At 47.0% G+C, this 23,100-nt stretch overlaps 1 protein-coding gene, 1 long non-coding RNA gene and 1 pseudogene across 3 annotated transcripts; 1 reads left to right on the forward strand and 2 right to left on the reverse strand.

Annotated features, from left to right (window-relative positions):
* Positions 1-11,070: 11,070 nt before the first annotated feature.
* Positions 11,071-17,939, reverse strand: CYP1A2 (cytochrome P450 family 1 subfamily A member 2). 2 transcript variants are annotated; one of them, XM_001493886.6, is made up of 7 exons: positions 17,472-17,939; positions 15,550-16,389; positions 14,869-14,989; positions 14,330-14,419; positions 13,938-14,061; positions 12,711-12,797; positions 11,071-11,735 (listed from the first exon to the last, which is right to left on the reverse strand). In XM_001493886.6, the coding sequence occupies exons 2-7, from the start codon at positions 16,378-16,380 to the stop codon at positions 11,438-11,440; spliced, it is 1,551 nt and encodes a 516-aa protein (XP_001493936.3). In that variant the 5' UTR covers positions 16,381-16,389; positions 17,472-17,939; the 3' UTR covers positions 11,071-11,437. The 2 variants fall into 2 exon arrangements, with proteins under 2 accessions (XP_001493936.3, XP_014589589.2); XM_014734103.3 differs by having other exon boundaries at positions 14,869-14,953; positions 17,472-17,587.
* Positions 17,697-22,908, forward strand: LOC138924398 (uncharacterized). Its single transcript, XR_011439439.1, has 3 exons — positions 17,697-17,975; positions 21,836-21,961; positions 22,369-22,908. It is a non-coding gene; the product is annotated as an uncharacterized lncRNA (long non-coding RNA).
* On the reverse strand, positions 20,515-21,676 carry LOC100051534 (actin-related protein 2/3 complex subunit 1A pseudogene; annotated as a pseudogene).
* Positions 22,909-23,100: the final 192 nt, after the last annotated feature.

The raw sequence follows: 23,100 nt of genomic DNA on the forward strand, positions 1-23,100 counted from the left end.
TGCCAATGTGATTGGTGAAAAATTGCATATCATTTTAAGTTATATTTCTCTTATTATAAGTGAGGTCAAGCATCTCTTTTTTTTAAAAAAAAAGATTTTATTTTCCCTTTTTCTCCCAAAGCCCCCCGGTACATAGTTGTATATTTTTAGTTGTGAGTCCTTCTAGCTGCGGCATGTGGGACGCCGCCTCAGCATGACCTTATGAGGGTGCCACGTCCACACCCAGGATCCGAACTGGCGAAACCCTGGGCCTTGGAAGCAGAGTGCGCGAACCTAACCACTCAGCCACGGGGCCAGCCCCCTAAGCGTCTCTATGTTTTAAAATTCATTTGTATTTTCCTCTTCTGTTAACAGTTCATGTTCTTTGTCCATTTTTAATTGGATTGGGTTTTTTTGTTGGAACTCCTTGCATACTGAGGAAATTAACCTTTTCTCTGTGGGTCATGCAGGGTTCCAGCAGGAAACAGATGACATGCTCCAATCAGTTTAATTTAAGGAAGGTTTAATACAGGAATGTTTACAAGAGTGTAGGCAGGGAGTAGGGGGAGTTCAGTAGGGGGAGTTCAGTAGGGGGAGTAGTTCAGTAGGGGGAGTTCAGTAGGGGGAGTTCAGTAGGGGGAGTAGTTCAGTAGGGGGAGTAGTTCAGTAGGGGGAGTTCAGTAGGGGGAGTAGTTCAGTAGGGGGAGTAGTTCAGTAGGGGGAGTAGTTCAGTAGGGGGAGTTCAGTAGGGGGAGTAGTTCAGTAGGGGGAGTAGTTCAGTAGGGGGAGGAGTTCAGTAGGAGGAGTAGTTCAGTAGGGGGAGTAGTTCAGTAGGGGGAGTAGTTCAGTAGGGGGAGTTCAGTAGGGGGAGTTCAGTAGGGGGAGTAGTTCAGTAGGGGGAGTAGTTCAGTAGGGGGAGTAGTTCAGTAGGGGGAGTTGAGGGTAGTTCGGTTGCCTCAAGGATGCTGCTGGAAGGAGCGGTTACTAGAGCCCCAGGGGGAGAGCTTGCTGGGGAGGGATGCCTGAGGGGACACGTCTCCCATCTCCCTTAGAGCTTCCATATCATGACCCAGCTAGAAACCAGAGGGCAAGGGAGCCTGCAGACGAGGCCCCTACAGGTCAGCTTTGCGTGGCAGAGAACAGGGTGAGAAGGGTAGAGAGGGGATCTGGAGGGGCGAAATGGGAGACATCCAGCACACATTCATCATATGTCTTTTGACTTTGTTTACTATTCTTTTAAATGCAGAAATGATTTCTTTTTATGTAGTAGAATCAATCTTTTCTTTTATAGCTTTTGGACTTGTGCCAAATTTAGAAAGGGTTTTTCCACTCTCAGATTATTTTAAAAAGATCAATTCCATGTCTTCTTCTGGCCTTTTGTGGTTTTATTACCAACATTATATATATTTTCAAAAACCATTTATTTATTTTTGGTGAGGAAGATGGTCCCTGAGCTAACATCTGTGCCCGTCTTCCTCTGTTTTGTATGAGGGTTGCCACCATAGCATGGCTTGATCAGTGTGTGGGTCCGCGCCCGGGATGTGAACCTGTGAACCCTGGGCTGCCAAAGCAGAGAATGTGAACTTAACCACTACGCCACCAGGCTGGCCCCTAAATTTTTGATCCATCTGAAATAATTTTGGTGTTAGGAGGGAGGGAGGTATCCAATTTTTTTCAACATTATTTATTCAATAATATATCTTTTCTCCACTGATTTGAAATGTTTTCTTTTAATAAAAACTTGTATGAATGAATGAGTGAATTTGTAGCATTGCTGGAAACAAAAATTCACTGCTACATCCTCTGCTACACAGAATTAGACCTCATTGTTACCCCTGGACCCTGCCTAGGAGTCACCTCCAACACCATGCTACACCACTAGTGTCCTCTGGAACTCCAAAGTGGAGGTGGTATGGGGTTCACAAGAAGATGCAGTTCCTGGAGTGGCCCAGTCAAGAGTGCCAGTAGGGAGTGGGAGTAGGGGTGGGCATGCGTATCAGATGCTAGTCCTGGGGACGGTGTATAAGGCTGCCGATGTGGGGCCACCCACTCTCTATGGGTGCATGTGCATGGGCAGGTGTGGGCCTGGGGTGGTCAGGTGTATACCTGTGCGTGAGTTCGCCAGGTGTGTATTCAGGTGGATCAGCACGCCAGCCAGGTATGTGCATGCTTGTAGCCAGGCATGTGTTTGCAGGTGTGCCTGCCATCTCTGGTGCCCTCAGGGCTGAGAGAGCTGCTGCTCAGTGCCTGAGAGTCCTTGCCGTGAGAATCAAGAATCGAGGAATCTCAGTCCCCAGGTTAGTGCTTTCTCTGAGGTGGGGGTGGATGTGGGGAGGTGGCTGGTGGGGCAATCAGGCAGGTTTGCAAAGCCATTCCTGTTCTTTCTGTTCACTGGCTGTGGTCACCCCTGAGAACCTGGAGACCTGGACCTGGTGACACCACCTCCCTAGACAGGAAGAGCAGAGACCCTGCCCAGAGCTTTGGGAGGCCATGGTGTGGAAAACTAGTAGCTGGGCAAGATTCAGGCAGACTTCAGCCTCCACCTGGGCATCAGCCAGGCTGTGCTCTGGGCTCCAGCACCCACCCCACACCCAGGCCAGGAGGGCCCAGCTGCAGGGAGGGTCTCATCCAGTCTACTCCCCACATACGCGGCTTCTCGGTGGGAAAACTGAGGCTCAGACTGGGTGTATCTTGTCCAGAGCCTCTGGTCAGCAGCCCACCTGGCGTGAGTCCTCTGGGACGTCCTGCTGGGTGTGGACAGGCATAGTGGAAGAGCCCCCCTCTGGCTGGCTCCCTCCCCTGCCTCAGAGAGCCTCTAGTCTGATGGCGGAGGCACTGGACCCTGAGTGGCGGTGATTGTGCGTGAGAGAGAGAAATTTGGGGGGTGTAGGTGAAGGTGCTGCTACACAAATGAAACCTTGAGGATTGCAAGGACTTTGTGGGGAGAGCAAGAGCATCCTTGGCTCCCCAGCAGTGTGCCCTATGCTCTCTGGAGGGATTTCTGGGGCCCTGACCTCACCCTGATCTGCAGTGTAGGAGTTTTGGCTGAGCCCCGAGCTCAATCCTCCTGTCTCTCCTCTTTCCCGCTCAGTCCCTGGGCCGCTCACCATCCCCGGAATGGCTTCCTGCACTCAGTCACTTACCCAGTTGGTCAACACTCCTGGAGACTGCTCTCCCCAGGCCACACGCTGGCGACACAGAGATGTATGAGAACAAGGCCCTGGACACTTGCAGGAGGACCCACCTCAGCCCCTGGGGAGGGTTCTGGGATGCCTCTGAAAGAGGATATGGGGGAAGCCAGTCCAGGTGGTAGAGTCAGAAGGCACCAAAAGGAGAGGCCTGGAGTGCGCAGAGACCCTCCCCTTGAGCAGCATGGGGGGGTCTCCAGACTGCCCTGGGGCAGGAGTCAGGGGGGCGGTGGCCTGTCCTACTGGGAGGTGTTTCCTTCCGGCAGCTCCTTCTCACGCAATAGGCCGGAAGGGGTTGGGGGCCCATTGTTCCCTGGCATGCCAGCATCCCCAGCCCTCCCCAGCTTCTGGGTAGGGGGAGCAGTGGAAGGAAGTGGGCTGAGCCCAAGCCCTGGCAAGACCCCAGTAAGAAAGCACAGGGTCCTAGGAACGCCGGCTCACACATGTGTGCCTGGTGTGCACACAGCTGCACATGCCACACACATGTCATGCCAGCATTCCTGGTGTGTGATGTGTACGTGTGCATGTGTGTGTGTTGAACACTGACCTAATACCTGGCACTCTATACTCTATCTCGTTAAGCCTCTCACTAACCCGGTCGGGTAAGACTCTCCTCCCCAGCTTCAAGGTGAGAAAATCTAGGCTCACAAAGGTTGCCCAACTGGCCCAGGGCTGCTGGGTGAGCTGGGATTTGGATTTCTCTCTCCAGCCAGCCTCCTGCCTTATCCCCTTTCCCTTTCCCAAGCCCTGCTGGGGATTAGATGCTTATTAATTGTGGGCCCAGGATGCAGTGGGTGAAGAGGTGAAGGGGTGGCCTGGGGAAGCATATTGAGTATCACCACATTATCCTCCTAAAACCAGAGTAATCTGTTGGCACAAAGGGCCCACAGGAAAAGCACAGGTGCCTCAGTAAAGAGCAGAGGCTGCCTCCTTATTAGTGCAAGGCCAGGGCAGGCTCCTCACCCAAAAGTGCCCCCTCCACTGCAGAGCCTACGAGCCCCCCACTGCAGCTGCATATCTTTGAATTACAGCCCCCACTGCAAGGAGATCCTGCATCAGGGTAAAGGGTAATCAGAGTGCAGGGTCTTGGGCAGCTAATTTTGAGGGAGGGGATCACTGAGGGATGAGGAGCTCAGCTAGGTGTGATGACCTCTGGCGGCAGCCCCCTCTCAGGAAGAACAGGAGCCAGTGACAGGGATAAGGTGGAAGGCTGACTCGTGGTTTGACTCTTTGAACCTCATAAACTTTGGACTGGAAAAATCCAGCCTCTGCTTGGTTCCCCCCACCCAGACGGTGCACTCACCACCATTCTTTCAGACAGTCTGCTCCCTCCTCAGATTCCTTTGTCAATTGGACAATCCTTTCTTGAGGAGCAAGTTGCATGAGACTTATCTGGGCAGACCTAGGGGGTCCCCAATGTCTTGGTTCACTTGCACAGGGACCAAGGAGATCCTCTGAGGGGGTCACCCTGAAGGAAAAAGGAGCCAGGGAGGACCAACTGGCTCAGTGTCACAGCCCCCTTCTGAGAAGGGGTGAGCTGGTTTAAAGTAAAAATAGTGGTAGTTCTTTCTCTCATTTGTCAGGAAGCCCAGGCTTTTGGAATCTCCGGAAGGACTGAGGGGGAGGGCAAGATGGCTTCACGCTGCAGTATGGAGAAGGGTGGGCAGGGCAGAAAGTGACAAATGGAGGCCTAGTGTCGCTCTGCTGGCTTTCCTCTGTGCCAGAATCTCTCTTAGGCCTGGTATGCAGGGCCAACCTGCCAAGGTGGCCAGTGTGCTGTGTCTATTTGGACCAGAGGTGGACACCGCTCCAGGGGGACCCAACCACTGACTGACCCATGACCTCTGACCTATATGGCCTGGCTCAGTCAAACTTCTCTCTCAAGAACCTGGATCAAGTTACACAAGTAAAGGAAAGATCTGGTTCGTGGTGGATGGTTGAGACAAAAGGAGTTGAGGGTCTGAACTGGACAGGCTGGGAGACAGCAAAGTCTCTTCATTTTCCCCGTGAGGCACAGGTGGGATTCCAAGCCCAGGGCTTTTCCCACCATTTCCTCTTTACCAACACACCCCTCCCCAGAGCACTGCAGCTCTGAGTTTGCCAGGCCCTCACAGGATTTTGCCTACAGCCTTAAGTGAGACTGGAGGAGCATTGTCAGTGGCCCGATCTTCAGGTTTACAGTGCTGGGGAAGACCTCAGGGGTGGCTGAAGACGGGGATTTGAGGCCCCGAGAGGGGGAGGGACTTGCCCAAGGTCACCCAAACCTGGAACCTGAGGTCAGGCCTCCTAACCCTCCAGCCAAGTGCTCTTTCCAACTCTCCACACGGTTCAGTAATCATGTTGCATTTCCAAACTGCCCTGTTCTATCCAGACAGTCCCAGCTAAGAGGGTGAGGCACAGGCCGGGCAAGAGACTCTGCACGCACGTCAGAGTCATGTAGGCGATGCAGCCCTGAGTCCCTCCCTCACCGATTCCCAACTCATGCTTTCTGAGACTTGGGTTCCTTATCTCTAAAGGGGGTATAACGGTGCCCACCTCCTACAGCTGTGAGAACAGGCTGGGATGGTGTGTATCCAGGGCCTGCCCAGGAAGGAGCAGGAGAGAACTGTTTCGGTCTGCCTCCAGCCTGCTTGGGGGTCAGGAATGGCGAGTGGGGGGTGAGGGGCAAAGTCTCGATGTCCAATTCCTCTTACTTTGGCTCTGCCAGAGGGAAGCCACAGGCCAGCCTGAGTGAGTTAAAGATTGGCCAGGTGTGCGTGAGAAGCTCAGGCCAACTCCTGACCACTGGGAGCTAGACGGGGCAGTGACCGTTGGGTGGCCACTGGGCCTGAAACTCCCCAGGAGGCTGGGTCTTGCTGAATATTGGATTGACAAAGTATGGCAATATCTGTTTGTTGCTTGTTAGGGGTCTTTATATGTGCTGCTGGGTGCATCAGTGGAGTCTTCCACTAGTTAGGGGCTCTGAAGGATAGGAGCATGTCCCCCTCAGACTGGCGCTCCCAGAGCAAGGCCATGTCTCTTTCCTTAGACAAGGCCCTGTTTCCTGAGATTCCCAGCGCTGGGCTGCAGTTCCCTCCTCAGACTGGGACGTTCAGAGCAGGCTCATTTCTCCCCTAAGAATGGAGCCCCCAGGTAGGCTGCCTCCAACGGACAGGTGAATTGAGTTTTCTCTCAGATGGAGGTTCCTTGAGGAGTTTGCTTTTGGTTTGAGGACAGGCATGGATACAGACAGACGAAGCTGGGTGAGGTGCTTCCTCCTTTCAGGATTTTAGCACAGACTCCAGCGGATTTTCCTTGTTAAATTTATTATTTTCTTCAAAGCCACAGAAAGGAGTCTGTTTTCTTCAGATAAATAACCAGAAGTGGAATTGCTGGGTCATATGATAGTTCTATTTTTAATTTTTTGAGGAACCTCCATATTGTTTTCCATAGTGGTTGCACCAATTTCTATTCCCACCAGCAATGCACGTGTTCCCTTTTCTCCACATCCTCTCCAACACTTGTTATCTCTTGTCTTTTTGATGACAGCCGTTCTAACAGGTGTGAGGTGATAGCTCATTGTGGTTTTGCTTTGCATTTCCCTGACAATTACTGGTGTTGAGCATCTTTTCATGTGTCCATTGGCCATCTGGATGTCTTCTTTGGGAAAATGTCTATTCAGATCTTCTGCCCATTTTTAAATCAAATTGTTTGTTTTTTGCTGTTGAGTTGTATGAGTTCTTTATAGATTTTGGATATTAGCCCCTTATCAGATATATCATTTGCAAATATTTTCTCCCATTTGGTAGGTTGCCTTTTCATTTTACTGATCGTTCTGTTTGCTGTGCAGAAGCTTTTTAGTTTGATGTAATCCCGCTTGTTTATTTTTGCTTTTGTTGCCTGTGCTTTTGATTCAAATCCAAAAACTCATTGCCAAGACCAGTGTCAAGGAGACTTCCCTCTATGTTTTATTCCAGGAGTTTTACAGTTTCAGGTCTTAGATTCAAGTCTTTAATCCATTTTGAGTTAATTTTTGTGTATAGTGTAAGATAGCGGTCCAGTTTCATTCTTTTGCACATAGCTATCCAGTTTTCCCAACACCATTTATTGAAGAGACTGTTCTTTCCCCATTGAGTATTCTCGCCTCCTTTGTCATAATTAACTTACCATATATGCATGGGTTTATTTCTGGGCTGTCTATTCTGTTCCATTGATCTATGTGTCTGTTTTTATGTCAGTACCATGCTGTTTTGAGTACTATAGCTTTGTCGTATAGTTTGAAATCATGCCTCCAGCTTTTTTCTTCTTTCTCAAGATTGCTTTGGCTATTTGGGGTCTTTTGTGATTCCATACAAATTTTAGGATTATTTGATCTATTTCTGTTAAAAATACTGCTGGAATTTTGATAGGGATTGCATTGAATCTTTAGATTGCTTTGAGTAACATGGACATTTTAACAGTATTAATTCTTCCAACCCATGAGCATGGAATACCTTTCCATTTATTCATGTCTTCTTCAGTTTCTTTCATCACTGTCTTACAGTTTTTAGTGTACAGATCTTTCACCTCCTTGGTTAAATTATTCCTAGGTATTTTATTCTTTTTGAAGCAATTGTAAATAGGGTTGTTTTCTTAATTTCTCTTTCTGCTAGGTCATTATTAGTTTATAGAAATGCAACAGATTTTTGTGTATTGATTTTGTATCCTGCAACTTTATTGAATTCATTTATTAGTTCTAACAGTTTTTTGGTGGAGTCTTTGGGTTTTTCTCTATATAATATCATGTTATCTGTACATAGTGAGAGTTTTACTTCTTGCTTTCCAATTTTCTCTGTTGCTCTGCTTAATTGCTCTGGCTAAGATTTCCAATAGTTTGTTGAATAAAAGTGACGAGAGTGGGCATCCTTGTGTTGTTCCTGATCTTAGAGGAAAAGCTTTCAGCTTTTCACCGTTAAGTATAAAGTTAGCTGTGGGCTTGTCATACATGGCCTTTATTATGTCGAGGTACATCCCCTCTATACCCACTTTGTTGAGAGTTTTTTTTATCATAAATGGATGTTGAATTTTGTCAAATGCTTTTTCTGTATCATTGAGATGATCATATGGTTTTTATCCCTTCATTTTGTTAATGTGATTTATCATGTTGATTGATTTGTGGATGTTGAAACATCCTTGGATCCCTGGAATAAATTTTACTTGATCATGGTGTATGATCCTTTTAGTGTACTGTTTAATTTGGTTTAATAATTTTTTTTGAGGATTTTTGCATCTATGTTCATCAGGGATATTGGCCTGTAATTTTTTTCTTGTGGTGACCTTGTCTGGTTTTGGTATCAGGATAATGCTGACCTCATAAAATGAGTTTGGTAGTGTTCCTTCCTTATCCATGTTTTGGAAGAGTTGAGAAGGATTGTTATCAATTCTTCTTTAAATGTTTGGTAGAATTCACCAGTGAAGCTGTCTATTTCTGGACTTTTGTTTGTTGGTAGGTTTTTGATTACTGATTCAATCTCTTTGTAATCTACTAGTAATCAGTTGTTCTTCATGACTCATTCTTAGAAGGTTGTATATTTCTAGGACTTTATCCATTTCTTCTAGATTGTCCAATTTGTTGGCATATAATTGTTCATAGTCTCCTATGATTCTTTGTATTTCTGTGGTATCAGTTGTAATGTCTCCTCTTTCATTTCTGATTTTATTTGAATTCTCTTTTTTTGTTGGTGAGTTTATCTAAAGGTTTGTCAATTTCGTTTTTCTCTTCAGAGAACCAGCTCTTAGTTTTATTGATCTTTTCTATTTTCTTTTTAATCTCTATTTCATTTATTTCCACTCTAATCTTTCTTATTTCCTTCCTTTTACTAACTTTGGGCTTCATTGGTTTTTATTTTTCTAGTTCCTTGAGGTATAAAGTTAGGTTGTTTATTTGAGATTTTTCTTGTTTCTTGAGACAAACATTTATTGCTATGAACTTCCCTTGTAGAACTGCTTTTGCTGCATCCCATAAGTTTTGGTATGTTGTATTTCCATTTTCATTTGTGTCAAAGTATTTTTTGATTTCTCTTTTGATTTCTTCTTTGACTCATTGATTGTTCAGTAGCATGTTGTTTAATCTCCATATATTTGTGAATTTTGCAGTTTTCTTCTTGTAATTGATTTCTAGTTTCATACCGTTGTGGCTGGAAAAGATATTTGATATAATTTCAATCTTCTTATATTTATTAAGACTTATTTTGTGGCCTGACGTGATCTATCCTGGAGAATGTTCTGTGTGCCCCTGAAAAGAATTTGTATTCTGTTGCTTTTGGATGGAATTTTTGGTATCCATATATTAAGTCCTTCTGGTTTAATGTGTCATTTAAGACCAATGTTTCCTTATTAATTGCCTGTCTAGATGATCCATCCATTGATGAAAGTGGGGTATTAAAGTTCCCTACTATTACTGTATTGCTGTCTATTTCTCTCTTTAGGTCTGTTAAAATTTGCTTTTATATTTAGGTGCTTCTATGTCGGGTGCATAAATATTTACAAATGTTATGTCTTCTTGTTGAATTGACACCATTATCATTATGTAATTACCTTCTTTGTCTCTTATTACAGTTTTTGGCTTAAAGTCTATTTTAAGCATAAGTTATAATACAATATTTTAAACCTAATATAAGTATATCAACCCCTGCTTTCTTTTGGTTTCCTTTTGCATGGAATATCTTTTTACATTCCTTCACTTTCAGTCTGTGTGTGTCCTTATATCTGAAGTGAGTCTCTTGTAGGAAGCTTATAGGTGAGTCTTTTTTTTTTTTTTTAAATCCATTCAGCCACTCTATGCCTTGATTGGAGAATTTAGTCCATTTACATTTAAGGTAATTATTGATAGGTATGCATTTATTGCCATTATGTTAATTGTTTTGTGGCTGTTTTGTAGTTCTTCTGTTCCTTTTTTCTTATCTTGCTCTCTTCCTTTGTGATTTGATGGTTTTTCTGTAGTGGTGCTGTATTGCTGTCTATTTCTCTCTTTAGGTCTGTTAAAATTTGCTTTATATATTTAGGTGCTTCTATGTCGGGTGCATAAATATTTACAAATGTTATGTCTTCTTGTTGAATTGACACCATTATCATTGGTAATTAGATGCCTTAGATTCCTTTCCCTTTCTCTTTCTCTTTTCTGCATCTATGATAGGCTTTTTTGGTGGTTATTATTAGGCTTACATAGGACAACTTATATTTATAACTTTCTGGGGTTTTTTTTAATAGCTATTCTAGTAGGTGTGAAACGGTATCTTATTGTGGTTTTGATTTGCAGTTCCCTAATAACTAATGATGGTGAGCACCTTTTCATGTACTTGTTCTCCACTTGCACATCCTTTTTAGAGAACTGTCTATTCAAGTCTTTTGCCCATTTTTGAAATGAGTTGTTGGTTTTTTGTTGTTGAGTTTTAGGAGTTCCTTATATATTCTAGATATTAATCTCTCATCAGATATATGAATTGCAAATATTTTCTCCCATTCTGTGGCTTATCTTTTTACTCTTTGATAGTGCCCTTTCATGAGATCTGAGCCTTTTGCAGGTAACTCAAGCACTTCTGGGGAGCTTATCCTCCTCTAGCTGTGGACAAACAAATCATGGCCTTGTGAGAAGTCAGATATCCGACCTTTTGAGGATGGGGCATGAGGGATCCCCATTCTCCCATCTGGGGTTGGTCCACAGGGCTGGGTCCCTTCCTCTTTGTTCCCTTCAAGTGTTCAAAGACTTGGATTATACAGGAAAGGAGAGAAGAGAGCAGTGAAAGATGTACTAATTGATGAATGAGGAAACGGACCTGGGCTTATTCTCAAGACTCAAGAAACCAGGGCTTACTGATACATGCTACAAAATGGATGAAGCTTGAAAACATTATGCTAAGTGAAAAAGTCAGTCACAAAAGACCACTTATTGTATAATTGCGTTTATATGAAATATCCAGATTAAGCAAATCTATAGATACAGAAAATAGATTAGTAGTTGCCTAGGGCTGGTTGGGCAGGGGAGGTGCATTAGGGGAGGTGGGGAGTGACTGCTATTGGGTATGGGGTTTCTTTTACGGGAGATGAGAAGGTTCTAAAATTGATTGTGGTGTGGTAACAGAACAATTCTGTGAATATACTAAAAGCATTGGATTGTACACTTTAAGGAGGTAAATTATAGGGTATGTGAATTATATCTCAATAAAGCTGTTATTTAAGAAAGAAAGAAACAAGGGCTGAGGCCCCATAGGTGCCCCCACCCTTCCCTCTGCCTCAGCATGCTGGTGCCTTCTTCACTTGATGGAAAACCGTAGCCGTGCCTGGACATGTTCACAGCTGGCATGCTTCATGGTCAGCCCGTAGATGGGGGTTAGGTCCAATTTTACGCCTGGTGGCACACTGAACTCCAGCCGTTGCAGCAAGATGGCCAGGAAGAGGAAGACCTCCCACTTGGCCAGGACTTCTCCTATGCACCGGCGCTTGCCCATGCCAAAGAGCATCACCTTCTCACTCAAGGTCTTGTTGATGGTGGTGCCATCAGCACTGAGGAATCGCTCTGGCCGGAACTCAAACGGGTTCTCCCACAACTCCCTGCAGGGAACAGAGGAGATGGGATCTCTGGGAGGAAAGGCCTGGGGAGAACTTCTGAACAGACTTTTATTGATAGCACAAGTGTTAGAATAGATGGAGAGCAATGAAAGGAGAGTGGGGAAAGGGACCAAACTGTACTTTGATGCTTATTTCTTTTACATAGCTCTCTCTAAAATGATCAGCCTTGAAAATAGTGCTTTTTAATATTTATTTGTTATTTTAAAGAAATAATGCTTTAACTAAAAGAAACTAAAAGAAGGAAAACATATTTGTCTTTATCCTACTCAATATACAAGGGAAATCAACAGTATATACCAACTTATGCCATTGTTTCATATTAATTATTGATGGCATCCCTTTTCACACTCAGAAGTGCCCCAGTTTGGGTGATAAATTATATGATCCCCCTACCTATAGACTAAAGTGGGATTTCCAAAGAGAGGTCCCTCAGCCATTCACATCAGAATCACTGCAGGTACTCCCACCTTACCTACCAAAGTGGAATCTTGGAGGATGGGGCGCCATAATCTATTACCAATTGCCTGATCGATTCTTTTTTTTTTTTTTTTAAGATTTTATTTATTTTTTTATTTATTTTCCTTTTTCTCCCCAAAGCCCCCCAGTACATAGTTGTATATTCTTCGTTGTGGGTCCTTCTAGTTGTGGCATGTGGGACGCTGCCTCAGCGTGGTTCAATGAGCAGTGCCATGTCTGCGCCCAGGATTCGAACCAACGAAACACTGGGCGACCTGCAGCAGAGCGCACGAACTTAACCACTCGGCCACGGGGCCAGCCCCTGATCGATTCTTATATGCACTAAAGTTTGAGAAACATGGATCTAAATTTTGTCACCTAGAGCAGGCTATATAACTATTGAGGCACCATTCCTTTATTATATAACCACTTCCTAGGGGGACAAACAGCCTTCCTGACTGCTGAACTTCACACATTTTTCAGTGGAGGATGTGTACTCACTCGTCATGGTTGACATGCCACTGGTTTATGAAGACACAGCGTTCCTTGGGGATGTAGAAGCCGTTCAGTGTCGTGTCCCTTACTGTGCTGAGGAAGGAAGAGGGCTGTCAGGCTCAGGGGCTGGAAAACTGGGGCATGTCTCCAGGAGATTCCTGCTCCTACCTCCACCCCACCCCAAGAGCCTGCCCACCATGGTCTCCATACCCTATACCGGGAGGGACTGTCAGGAGCAGAGAAGAGGTGAAATTATCCTTCCCCCTCTGTGGCTTCTGTTCTTCAACTTCAACAAGTGTTTATTAAACTTCTGTTTGTGCCCAGCTGTGCACTTGGCCATGCTCTGGAGCCAAGAAGCAGGCGATCTGGGCCAGTCCTGGGAAGTTCCCAGCCTGGCTGAGGAGTTAGGCCTCTTACTCTGGGAATAACTAGACCAGTATATGGGCAGAAGTAAGTGTTCACTAAGTCTGTTGACATTGTTAAAATCCAGGACAGGGGCCGGCCTGATGGCGCAGCGGTTGGGTTCACACATTCTGCTTTGGAGGCTAGGGGGTTCGCCAGTTCAGATCCCGGGTGCGGACATGGCACCGCTTGGCAAAAAGCCATGCTGTGGTAGGTGTCCCACGTGTAAGGTGGAGGAAGATGGGCATGGATGTTAGCTCAGGGCCAGGCTTCCTCAGCAAAAGAGGAGGATTGGCAGTAGTTAGCTCAGGGCTAATCTTCCTCAAAAAAAGAAAAAAAAAATCCCAGGGCATAATCAAGGACAAATTTCTGTAAGTCCTATAAGATATCAAAGAATAAGCTGTGCCAGCTGGAGGAGTCAAGAAAGTCTTCTAGGGGAGGGGAAATTTGTGTCGGGATTGACCTTGGGCAAGGATAGGATTCTGGTAGCCAGAGAAAAGAGTAGCAGGCATTCCAAGCAGAAGGTCCAGCGTAAGCAAACCTGGAGGATTCTGGATCATGCTTGTGCGGGACAGTGAGACCAGCCTGGCTGGATGGGGTTCTTGTAGGGAAGAAATGAGAGCTGAGGTCAGGAGTGTGATTTTCTCCTGAGAGTCGGGCAGCTTGATCATGTTTGGACTGGATAGGGGCAGACCAGAGGTCTGTGAGGAACCTGGTGTCATGGCCAGGAAGAAGATGCTGAGGTCTAAGGCAGGGCCAGGGCTGAGAAGCTGAGAGGAGAAGATATGGTGAGGACTTCAGAGGTGGGAGGGCACAATAGGCAGGCCTCACCTGTGGGGGATGGTGAAGGGGACGAAGGAGGAGTGTCGGAAGGTCTCCAGGATGAAGGCCTCCATATAGGGCAGCTGGGGTCTGTCGGAGAGTCGGGGCTGCCGCGCCCTGCCAACCACTGTGTCTGCAGGCCACAGAGGACAGACAGGGCTTAGAGGCTGCCCTGACTGACTGCTCCATGGCATCTGTGTCCCCTTTCCCCTATGTGGTACTACGTTTGTTTACATGTCTGAGGCCCACTAACCCCCTACCCAGCATCTTCTAGGCAAGAGTGGGCACAATTGTATGCCCAGGGCTTACACTTAGTAGGCACATAACACTATATATAGATTGAACAAATGACCTGGGGCCCCAAGGTTTCTCTCCACCAGAAGTTGCAGGACACAGCATACCCAGCTCCTCCTGGATCTTCCTCTGTATCTTAGGATTTGTCACAAGGTACGTAAGGCTCCAGGTGATAGCTGTTGTGACTGTGTCAAATCCTGGGCAGCATGGGGTAAGGCAAAGAAAGAAGAAGAAAGGAATAAGAAACCAGCATTTACCTAGCACCCACCATAATGTACCAAGTGTTGTCTTTCTCTGCCTCACCCCCACCAGCCCCCATAAATTTTCTTAGGGGAGAGGCCAGGTCTCCTCAACACAAACTTGAGTTACTGGTTTTGTAATTAGCTGCTGGAATTACAGGGCCCTAGACTTACAGGCCAGAGAACACTCTATCGTTCAGATGGAGAAACTGAGGCTCAGAGTAGGAGAGGGAATTGGTTGAGTTTCCACTGGGAGCTGGTGGCATAGTCTGGGCTCAAACCCTGAACCTGTGACCTGCACCATGTGGCCATGTGGTTGGTGAGATATCTGATGGTCTTGGGGCTGGGCAAGTCTGTGGATGAAGGGCAGTCACTCGTGGATGGAGGCACAGCGGTCTGGCTCCTACCGGCACCGAAAATGTCATTGATAATGTTGATAATCTTCTCCTGGGGGATGAGAACACCGCTGGCTCTGGAGCTCTTCTCTCTGTGCTTGAACAGGGCGCCTGTGATGTCCTGGATGCTGTTCTGAGGAGGCACAATCTTAGGAGCACCCCAACACTTCCAGGGCCAAAGGCTGGACCTTGCCCCATCCCATCTGGCACTCCCGCCTGGCCTCCAGGCTCACAACAGGAGCTGGTAGCAGTGCTGGGTAGAGCTTAAGGTGTCATTTGATGCCCCATTGACCCTTCCTCCCAATAACCCCAGGGATCCAATTCCAAAGGAGGAGGTTGGTTCATGTATAGGGAAGCAAAGTGACATCTGAACTGGGGATTCAGGTTCCTGCAGAACAAAAGTCTTCTCACTCACACTAACGGCCCCCACATTGCAGGTGTCTGCCAGAGACCCATTCCTGGCCTTATCTCTCTGGGGCTTTGAGTGGCCCTGAGGGAAAGGCCATAGTTATGAGGAAACTGAGGCCAGAGAAGGAAAGAGATTGGCTCCAGGTCACACAGCTGGCCCAAGGTGTCCCAGGTCTTCTTAGGCCTTGGCAGCACAGCAGCTGTGTGGGTACCTGGGAGATGGGTAAGCGGGGCCACACCCAGGCTCTGCACGGTGCCCCCTCACCACCTACACCCTGGGCTCACCTTGTCAAAGTCCCGATAGTGCTCCTGGATTATTTTCTGCAGGAACCGCAGGAACCTCTGGTTGAAGGACTTGAACCTCTGCAGGGGAAGGTTGGGCAGGTATCGGAGAATGGGGAAGAAGTCTACGGGGTTCCCGGAGGAGGCAGTCTGCACGAACTCATGGCTGCTTCTCAAAAGGCTGATCATTTCCTCGCTGCTGTGGGGGAAGTGCTGCCCGAAGCACATGGCACCAATGACATTGGCCACGGATGCTACCACTTGGCTGGAGGGGTCGAAGCGCCCAGCCACTGACATCAGCTTCTGCAACCTGCTGAGGAGGGCCTCGGCCTCCTTGCTCACATGCTCCTCCAAGTAGCATGAGGACATGGAAGCTGGGTCTGAGGCGATGGAGAAGGTGTTGAGGGCGTTCTGGGCCAGGCGCCGGCGGGCAGCCCACACTGGTCCAGAGTCTGGGTTGAAGGTCATGCTCTGGCCGTTAGTGATCAGAGTGAAGCTGTAGAGGTCAGGCCGGCCCTTGAAATCATCGCCCTGCCGCACCAGGGCCTGCCGGATGGTGTCCAGGCCGCTGAGTACCAGCACAGGTGTGCTGCCAATGCGGATCTGCATCACATCCCCATAACGCTGGCTCAGCCTCGACAGAGCCAGATGTGGGTTCTTCCCTAGGGTCAGCACATGCCCCAAGAAGGGCCAGCCCCAGGGCCCTGGTGGACTCTTCAGGCCTTTGGGGATCTGGGGCTGCCAAGCTCTGACCACCCAGAATACCAGACAGAAGATAGTGGAGGCCAGGAGAAGCTCTGTGGCCGAGAAGGGACTGAGCTGGGACAACATCATCTGTATCAGCTACAGGGGAAGAAGAAGGAGGAGCAAAGCTGAGAGTAGAGATAGAGCCATTCATTCATTCATTTACTCAGTCAGTAAACCCTGGTACTGTTCTGTGCTTGGCTCCCAGCTGGACGCCAGAAAGCATAAGATACATCCACCATGGGTCCTACTTCCAGGAGCTCACCCTTAGCTCAGCACAGAACCTGAGGGCTGGAAAGAAGCCTCAAGATTCCCAACTTGAGCATCTAAATTCAGCCCCGGCCTCCCCTCTGCCCATCACCTCAGTTTCCAATTCTGAGGCTGGAGTAGAGCCAAGTGACCGCTTCAAAACAGGGAAGCACCCCAGCCAGCCCCCAGCACAAGGTGTATGCTGGGCATTGTGCTGAAGGGTCCCTGACAGTGCTGGCTTCCCGCTGATACCTCCTCATACCCGGGGAACAGGAAGCCGATCCCTCCCAGCAATGCTGAGGGGCCAAAGTCCCAGGGCTGATGCAAATGGCTCATGATGCCCCCTCCCCCAGGGCATTCTTTTTCAAGACCAAGGAGGGCGCCTCCCCTGAGGATGAGTACCCCTCACCTCACAGTCTTGGAGGCTGAGGTTCAGCTGTAGCCAGGGCCTCATGCCAGGTGGGGACCCATCCCCATCTCTCCGCTCCAGTCAGACTAAGGATCTTTGGAGATGGCCCAGTCCAAGTTGCTCATTTAAAAATTGAGAAACTGGGGCTGGCCCTGTGGCCGAGTGGTTAAGTTTGCGCACTCCGCAGCAGGCGGCCCAGTGTTTCGTTAGTTCGAATCCTGGGCGTGGACATGGCACTGCTCATCAGACCACGCTGAGGCAGTGTCCCACATGCCACAACTAGAAGAACCCACAACGAAGAATACACAACTATGTACCGGGGGGCTTTGGGGAGAAAAAGGAAAAAATAAAAAAAAAATCTTTAAAAAAAAAATTGAGAAACTGAGGACTGGAGCAAGGCAACAAGGACTAGAACTCAGGCCTCCTACATCTGACCCAGGGTCCCCCATCCTCCATCGCTACTGGCCCCCAGAATACATGGTGGGAGATCCCAGGGACTGGGAAATGGGCCCAGGAAAGGTACCTGTGGAGGCAAGTGCCTGAGATCAGCAGGATTGTGGGGACCGGTACAGAGCTTCTGGCTCCAGGTGAGGGGGCCTTTTATGAACACCACCCCCTATCAGATTGGGCTGGCCGTGCTGGTCACCTGATATCAAAGTCACTGGTAAAGATGAAAGGATCAGTCTTTGGCCTTGGGCCATGATCCCTCTGCTCCACCTACTACCCACAGCCCAGGGGCAGCTCTTTGGGGATAGGTGCTGTGTCTCTGGGGGAGGAATGCTCAGCTCCTTTCAGGGTCCAGGGTCGGGGTGAAGGGGAGTGGAGAGGGTGCGGGGCTTATTTCTCTCAAGGGCAGGGTAGGCTGCTGGGAGCGAAAGGCCTTTGGGCTGGTCCAGCCTTTTTTCCTGCTGTGCCCGGGAGGAGGGACCCTGCATGGGCATCAAGTCCATGCTGATCAGGGGAGGAGGCTCCCGCTCCTCTGCGGAAGAGTGTTCGGCAGTGCCTCTCTGACAACTTGTGAAAGCAGGTAAGGAAAGGTCGTGGTCCCAGCCACCTGGCACTTCAGCCCAAGTCTTTAATCTGAAAACAAGAGACGATGAGAATTCTGCATTCCAAAGACAAGTCCCCTTTCACCTACTCCCTCGTCGTGAGAGATGGTAAAGGTGAGCGAAGAAAATCCATGTGCGAGCTGTTCCTCGAGGCAACTGGCTTGGACACTTCAAAATGGTCAATGTCATAAAAAAAAAATGACAAAGGTCTTTTTCAGAGCAAAGAGACTAAAGACATAACAATCAAATGCAATATGTGAACCTTGATTGGATCTTGGATTTAAAAAAAATTTTTTTTAAGCTACAAAAGACATTTTTGGGACAATTGAAGACACATGGCCAAGGATTAGAGATTGGATGCTATTATGGAATTAATGCTAATTTTCTTAGGTGTGAACGTAGTATAATGGTCTTGTGGGAGAATATTTCAGGGAACATTCTTAGGAGAGCAATGCTGTAGGGTTTAGGGGTGAAAGGTCATGAGTTCTGTAACTTTTAAATAGTTCAGTTTAAAAATGTACATCTAACTATGTATCTATATAGAGAGGAGAGAGGGAGAGTAGATAAGACAGATGTCAGCAATCTGAACCTACATGATGGTATGTGGGCGTTCACTGTGTGAAAGAGAGCTTTAAGGTAAAGGGCTGATTCTTGGTGAGGAGTCCCACAGTGGTTCTCTCCTCCCCCTGGGGAAGGAAGGAGGACCCCCCCCCCCCCCCGCCCTCCCAATGTCACAAAGCCAAGTGAAGGGATTCCCAGGAGACCAAAACTTTGGGAGTGGGATACCTGCAAGGAAGGGAGAATGGTATCTCTCTCCCCAGCCGGGAGTCCAGGTGGGGCAGAGCGTGGTGAGGGAGATTGTGGCATGTGGTGTTTTTTTTTTAATTTTTATTGAGTTAATGATAGGTTACAATCTTGTGAAATTTCAGTGGTACATTATTGTTTGTCAGTTGTGTTATAGGTGCACCCCTTTACCCTTTGTGCCTACCCCCCACCCCACCTTTCCCCCAGTAGCCACTAATCTGTTCTCTTTGTCTGGCATGTGTGTTATTATCACACACTGCACAGTGCTCAATTCTTGTGGGCCCAGTGTTGTTTTAAGAGCTTTATACGTATTAACAAAAAACATTCTCAGTCATCCTATGAGACAGAAATTAATACTATTCTCATATTACAATAGGGTAATAAAGGTGGAAAGAAGTTGTGTAATTTATTCTAGGTCACATAGCAGTATGTTAGAGCTGGGACTCGAAACTTTAGAAGATTGTGCTCTGGACCACTATGCAGTGCACCTGCTTGACATGCGTCCTCGGGTCTGGGGGAAATCCAAGGACACAGAGACTGAGTGGAGCAGCCTGTGATGGCAGAGGCAGCAGAGGGCAGCCTGCAGGGCCAGAGTTGGTTACCTTACAGAACGTGAGTCTCCTAAGGCAGGCGGACATGCTGAAGGGAATGGACTTAAGCTGCATGCATGGCACCTCACTGCAGAGGGGAGGGGACACCAGCAGTGACAGACTACAGGGCATATCCTGTGGGATTGAGCTGGGGGTGGGCAAAAGTTCATCTAGAGAGTCCGTCAACTACGTTAGGAACTGTGTGACGTGGGGGACACTGTTGGGACTCAAAGGCACTCAATGAAAAGCTGGCAGTAGAACATCTACTCCACACCAGGGTGTCCATAGCTGAGAAAATAAACAGCTCCAGTCGAATTAAAAGAGATTGGCTCTTCTTCCAGTGCCCTGCTTTCCCTGCCCTGTGGGAGCATCAGGAGGGGGGAGGGGAAGAAAGAAGAGCAGAAAAAGAGCACGCCTCTCCCCTTCCCACAGGGTCACATCTGAGAGGAAGATGGGGACCCACTTTAAATTGGGTGTGAGAAGCCAATTTTGATTTAGACTAGACTGGGCTTTTTAATTTCTGAAAATGAGAAAGCTGTGGGGTCAACCTGTGAAAATGTCAAGGACAACGACTGGGAACCCGACACTGACAGAACCTGTTTGAAAACCACGGATGAGAGGAAAGAAAAGCTGTTTTCTAACCGTACCTCCACAGGGTTCAGCTCTCTCGATAAAAAGTATCAGGGTTCGAGGTTAGGCTGAATTTTATAGAAAATGGACAACCTCTTTTTTCCTTTCTTTCTTATACCCTCTCTTTCTTTAATTAACTAAAGTCACGCTTTATTCAGATGTCCTTAGTTTGTACCTAATGTCCTTTTTTTCCCAGCATTTTAACTTAATTTTTAGTAGATAATTTACATACCTCCCCACCCTTTTACTTAGTGTGACAATTTTCCATAATAAACTACTTAAAGAGACGCTTTGGTCAAGAATGGAATGAAAGGCAAAAACAAAAAACAAAAAAAACCCCAAGTCACTGCTGCTTTTAAAAAACTAACACTTTCACCAATTATATTCAAACAAAAACACACGATATTTGCACGATGTGTCTTCAGTATTTCCTTGCGGGTGGCTCACGCTGCCATCATGCAAATGGCGGGCGGGGCTGCCGTCACTTCGGTGTGTCAGTTTGCCACACGATCAGGGAGGCTCACTCAGCTTCACATTATCCGAAGGCCCTGGATAGAAGACTCTAAGGTCTTGAAATTCCAAATTATCATGGCTCCATCGATGCCAGTCATGCAAAATTTGCGACAATCTTGCTTGTCCACCTCATTAATAGACACTTGAGTGATGCTGTTCTGGTGCAGCGTCTCCAAGGCTGTGTTGCGGTCCTCAGTTGTGGCCCTCTGGTCCACGTTGCAGAAGTGTTCCATGGCAGACACGTGGTGCTGGATGCTCTGTTTTGGAATGTCTAGCTTGGAGACGAAGGTCAAGCAACCATGGTCATAGTAGTTAAAGAGCATTGGGCAGGAGTCATGGCCAGCAGCTGCAACGCTATTCTCCGAAACAAATGATACACTCAGGAGGGGCAGGAACTCTGTCTTTAGAGTTGAGATCTGTACGCTTTTTGAGGCATCAGCAACAGATGCGGTGCTATCGTGGCTGACCCAGGCCAGGCGGCTCCCACTGGCGGAAAACCTGACCCCGTGCACACAGCCACCAGTGCCACTGCCACCAAACTCTGACATCAGCTGACCAAAAGGCATCTTGCTGCCCCAGGGGGTACGGCTGGCTTTTCATATACTTTTTTAATGTAGGCAGAAAACACTCTGCATTTGAAATCATAGGATCCTGCTGCCAGCAAGACATTGTTGGGATGCCAATCCAAGCTGAGGACCGTGGAATGAACTGGCTTTTTAATGTGCTTGCTTACCCACAAGTCATTTTCAGACTCGAAGTAACAAATAGAAATGAGCCGTGCTCCACTTCCTACAGCAAATTTGTTCTCTAGAGGGGACCACTTGACAAAAGTGGCTGCAACATCAATTCGCAGGATCACCAGTGTTGGCTTCCAAACACCATCTTTCTGACTCCAGACATAGGCATTGCGGTCTGCCCCGCAAGTGACAATGTGGTCGCTCTTGGGAGCCCAGTTGATGCCTGTGATGTGTCTGTTGCTCCTTGAGTTCATGAGCTTTCACCCACTGACTCCCGTTCTTCTTATAGATGTGGACTTCGTGATTAGTGGGGCTAAGGGCAGTCTGGGTATGATCCCTGTTCCAGGTGTGACAGGTGATCGGTTCTAGTAAAAATTGATTCAGGGACATTATTCTTAGTGTTTTCAAAGGACAGAAAGCTGGGGTCGGGGCAGTCTGGATGGGCTCGGAGTGGAGAATTCGCCGGCTCTGGTTAGTCTACACAAACAGGCTCCGGTGGGCACGGGCAGAGGACCAAGGCCCAGAGGGAGCAGCTGACCTACCTAATGTCCTTTTCTGTTCCAGGATCCCACCAAGGAGGACACCACATTATACCGAGTCATCATGTCTCTCTGGGTTTCCCTTGGCAGTGACATTTCTCAGACTATCTTTGTTTTGATGACCTCAGCAGTTTTCAGGAGTACTGGTCAGGTATTTTGTAGTCTGTCCCATGATTGGAATTTGTCTGATGTTTCTCTCATGGCAAAGCTGGGGTTATGGGCTATTGGTAGTAAGATCACAGAAGGAAGCATCATTTTCATCACATCATATCAAGGGTGCGTATTACCAAGCCAACTTAGGACAGTTGATGTTGGTCGTGCTTAGCTAGCTGAAGTGGTGTTTATCAGGTTTCTCTGCAGTAAAATTACTCCTCTCCCCCTTACCATATTGTGCTCTTGGAAGGAAGTCACTATGCCCAGCCCACACCTAAGGAGCGGGGAGTTCTCCTCCCCTTCCTTGAGGATGGAGTATCTACATAAATTATTTGGACTTCTACATGATAGACTATTTATCTTTTTTAAAAAAATATTTTCTTAAAGCTTTTTATTAAATTACAGGACACATAGAGAGAAGTACAGATACTATGTACAGCTCGATGAATTTTTACAGACTTCACAAAGCCATGTAACCAGCCCTCAGATCAAGAGACAGAATGTTACCAGCATCCTAGAACCTCCTTGTGCTCCTTCCCCGTAAGTAAGCATGATCCCAACTTCTAATGTCTAATAAAAGCTAATGTATTAGTTTTTATTCTTTATGTAATTGAAATCATGCCATGCATATTTTTTTTTGCCTGGAATTTTTTTTAATTAGAAGATTTTATTTTTTATAGCAGTTTTAGGTTTATAAAAAAATTGAACGGAAAGTACAGAGCTCCTATATTTCTCCTTGCATCATGGTTTGTCCTATTATTAACATCTCTTATTAGCATATTACATCTTACAATAGGTGAATGAATATTAATGCACTATTATTAATTAAAGTCTCTGTTTACATTAGGGTATACTCTTTGTGTTGTATAGTTCTATGAATTTTTTTCACCTTTTTATCTTGGTAAAACATAAAATATAAAATAAAATTTACCATTTTTAAGTGTATGATTCAGTGGGTGGTTTGTACTCTTTTGTGTCTGGCTTCTGTCACTTACTCTTTTTTTATGAGACTCATCAACAATGTTGGGTGTAGTTGGAGTTCATTCTCATTGCTGTGTGGTGGTTTGTTATAATACGAATACACAACAACTTATGTATCCATTCAACTGCTGGTTGACATTTGAGTTGCCTTCTGTA

Source organism: Equus caballus, chromosome 1 (assembly GCF_041296265.1).
Source record: "Equus caballus isolate H_3958 breed thoroughbred chromosome 1, TB-T2T, whole genome shotgun sequence".
Lineage (NCBI taxonomy): Eukaryota > Metazoa > Chordata > Mammalia > Perissodactyla > Equidae > Equus > Equus caballus.

Bases quoted from the DNA above. Each gene is read 5' to 3' on its own strand.
- CYP1A2 (XM_001493886.6), bottom strand. From the start codon at position 16,380: ATGATGTTGTCCCAGCTCAGTCCCTTCTCGGCCACAGAGCTTCTCCTG. The intron at 14,990-15,549 runs GTGAGCCCAGGG...GTGCCTCCTCAG, and splicing joins ACTATCGGGACTTTGACAAG to AACAGCATCCAGGACATCAC. The intron at 11,736-12,710 runs GTGAGTACACAT...TGTTCCCTGCAG, and splicing joins TGGCATGTCAACCATGACGA to GGAGTTGTGGGAGAACCCGT.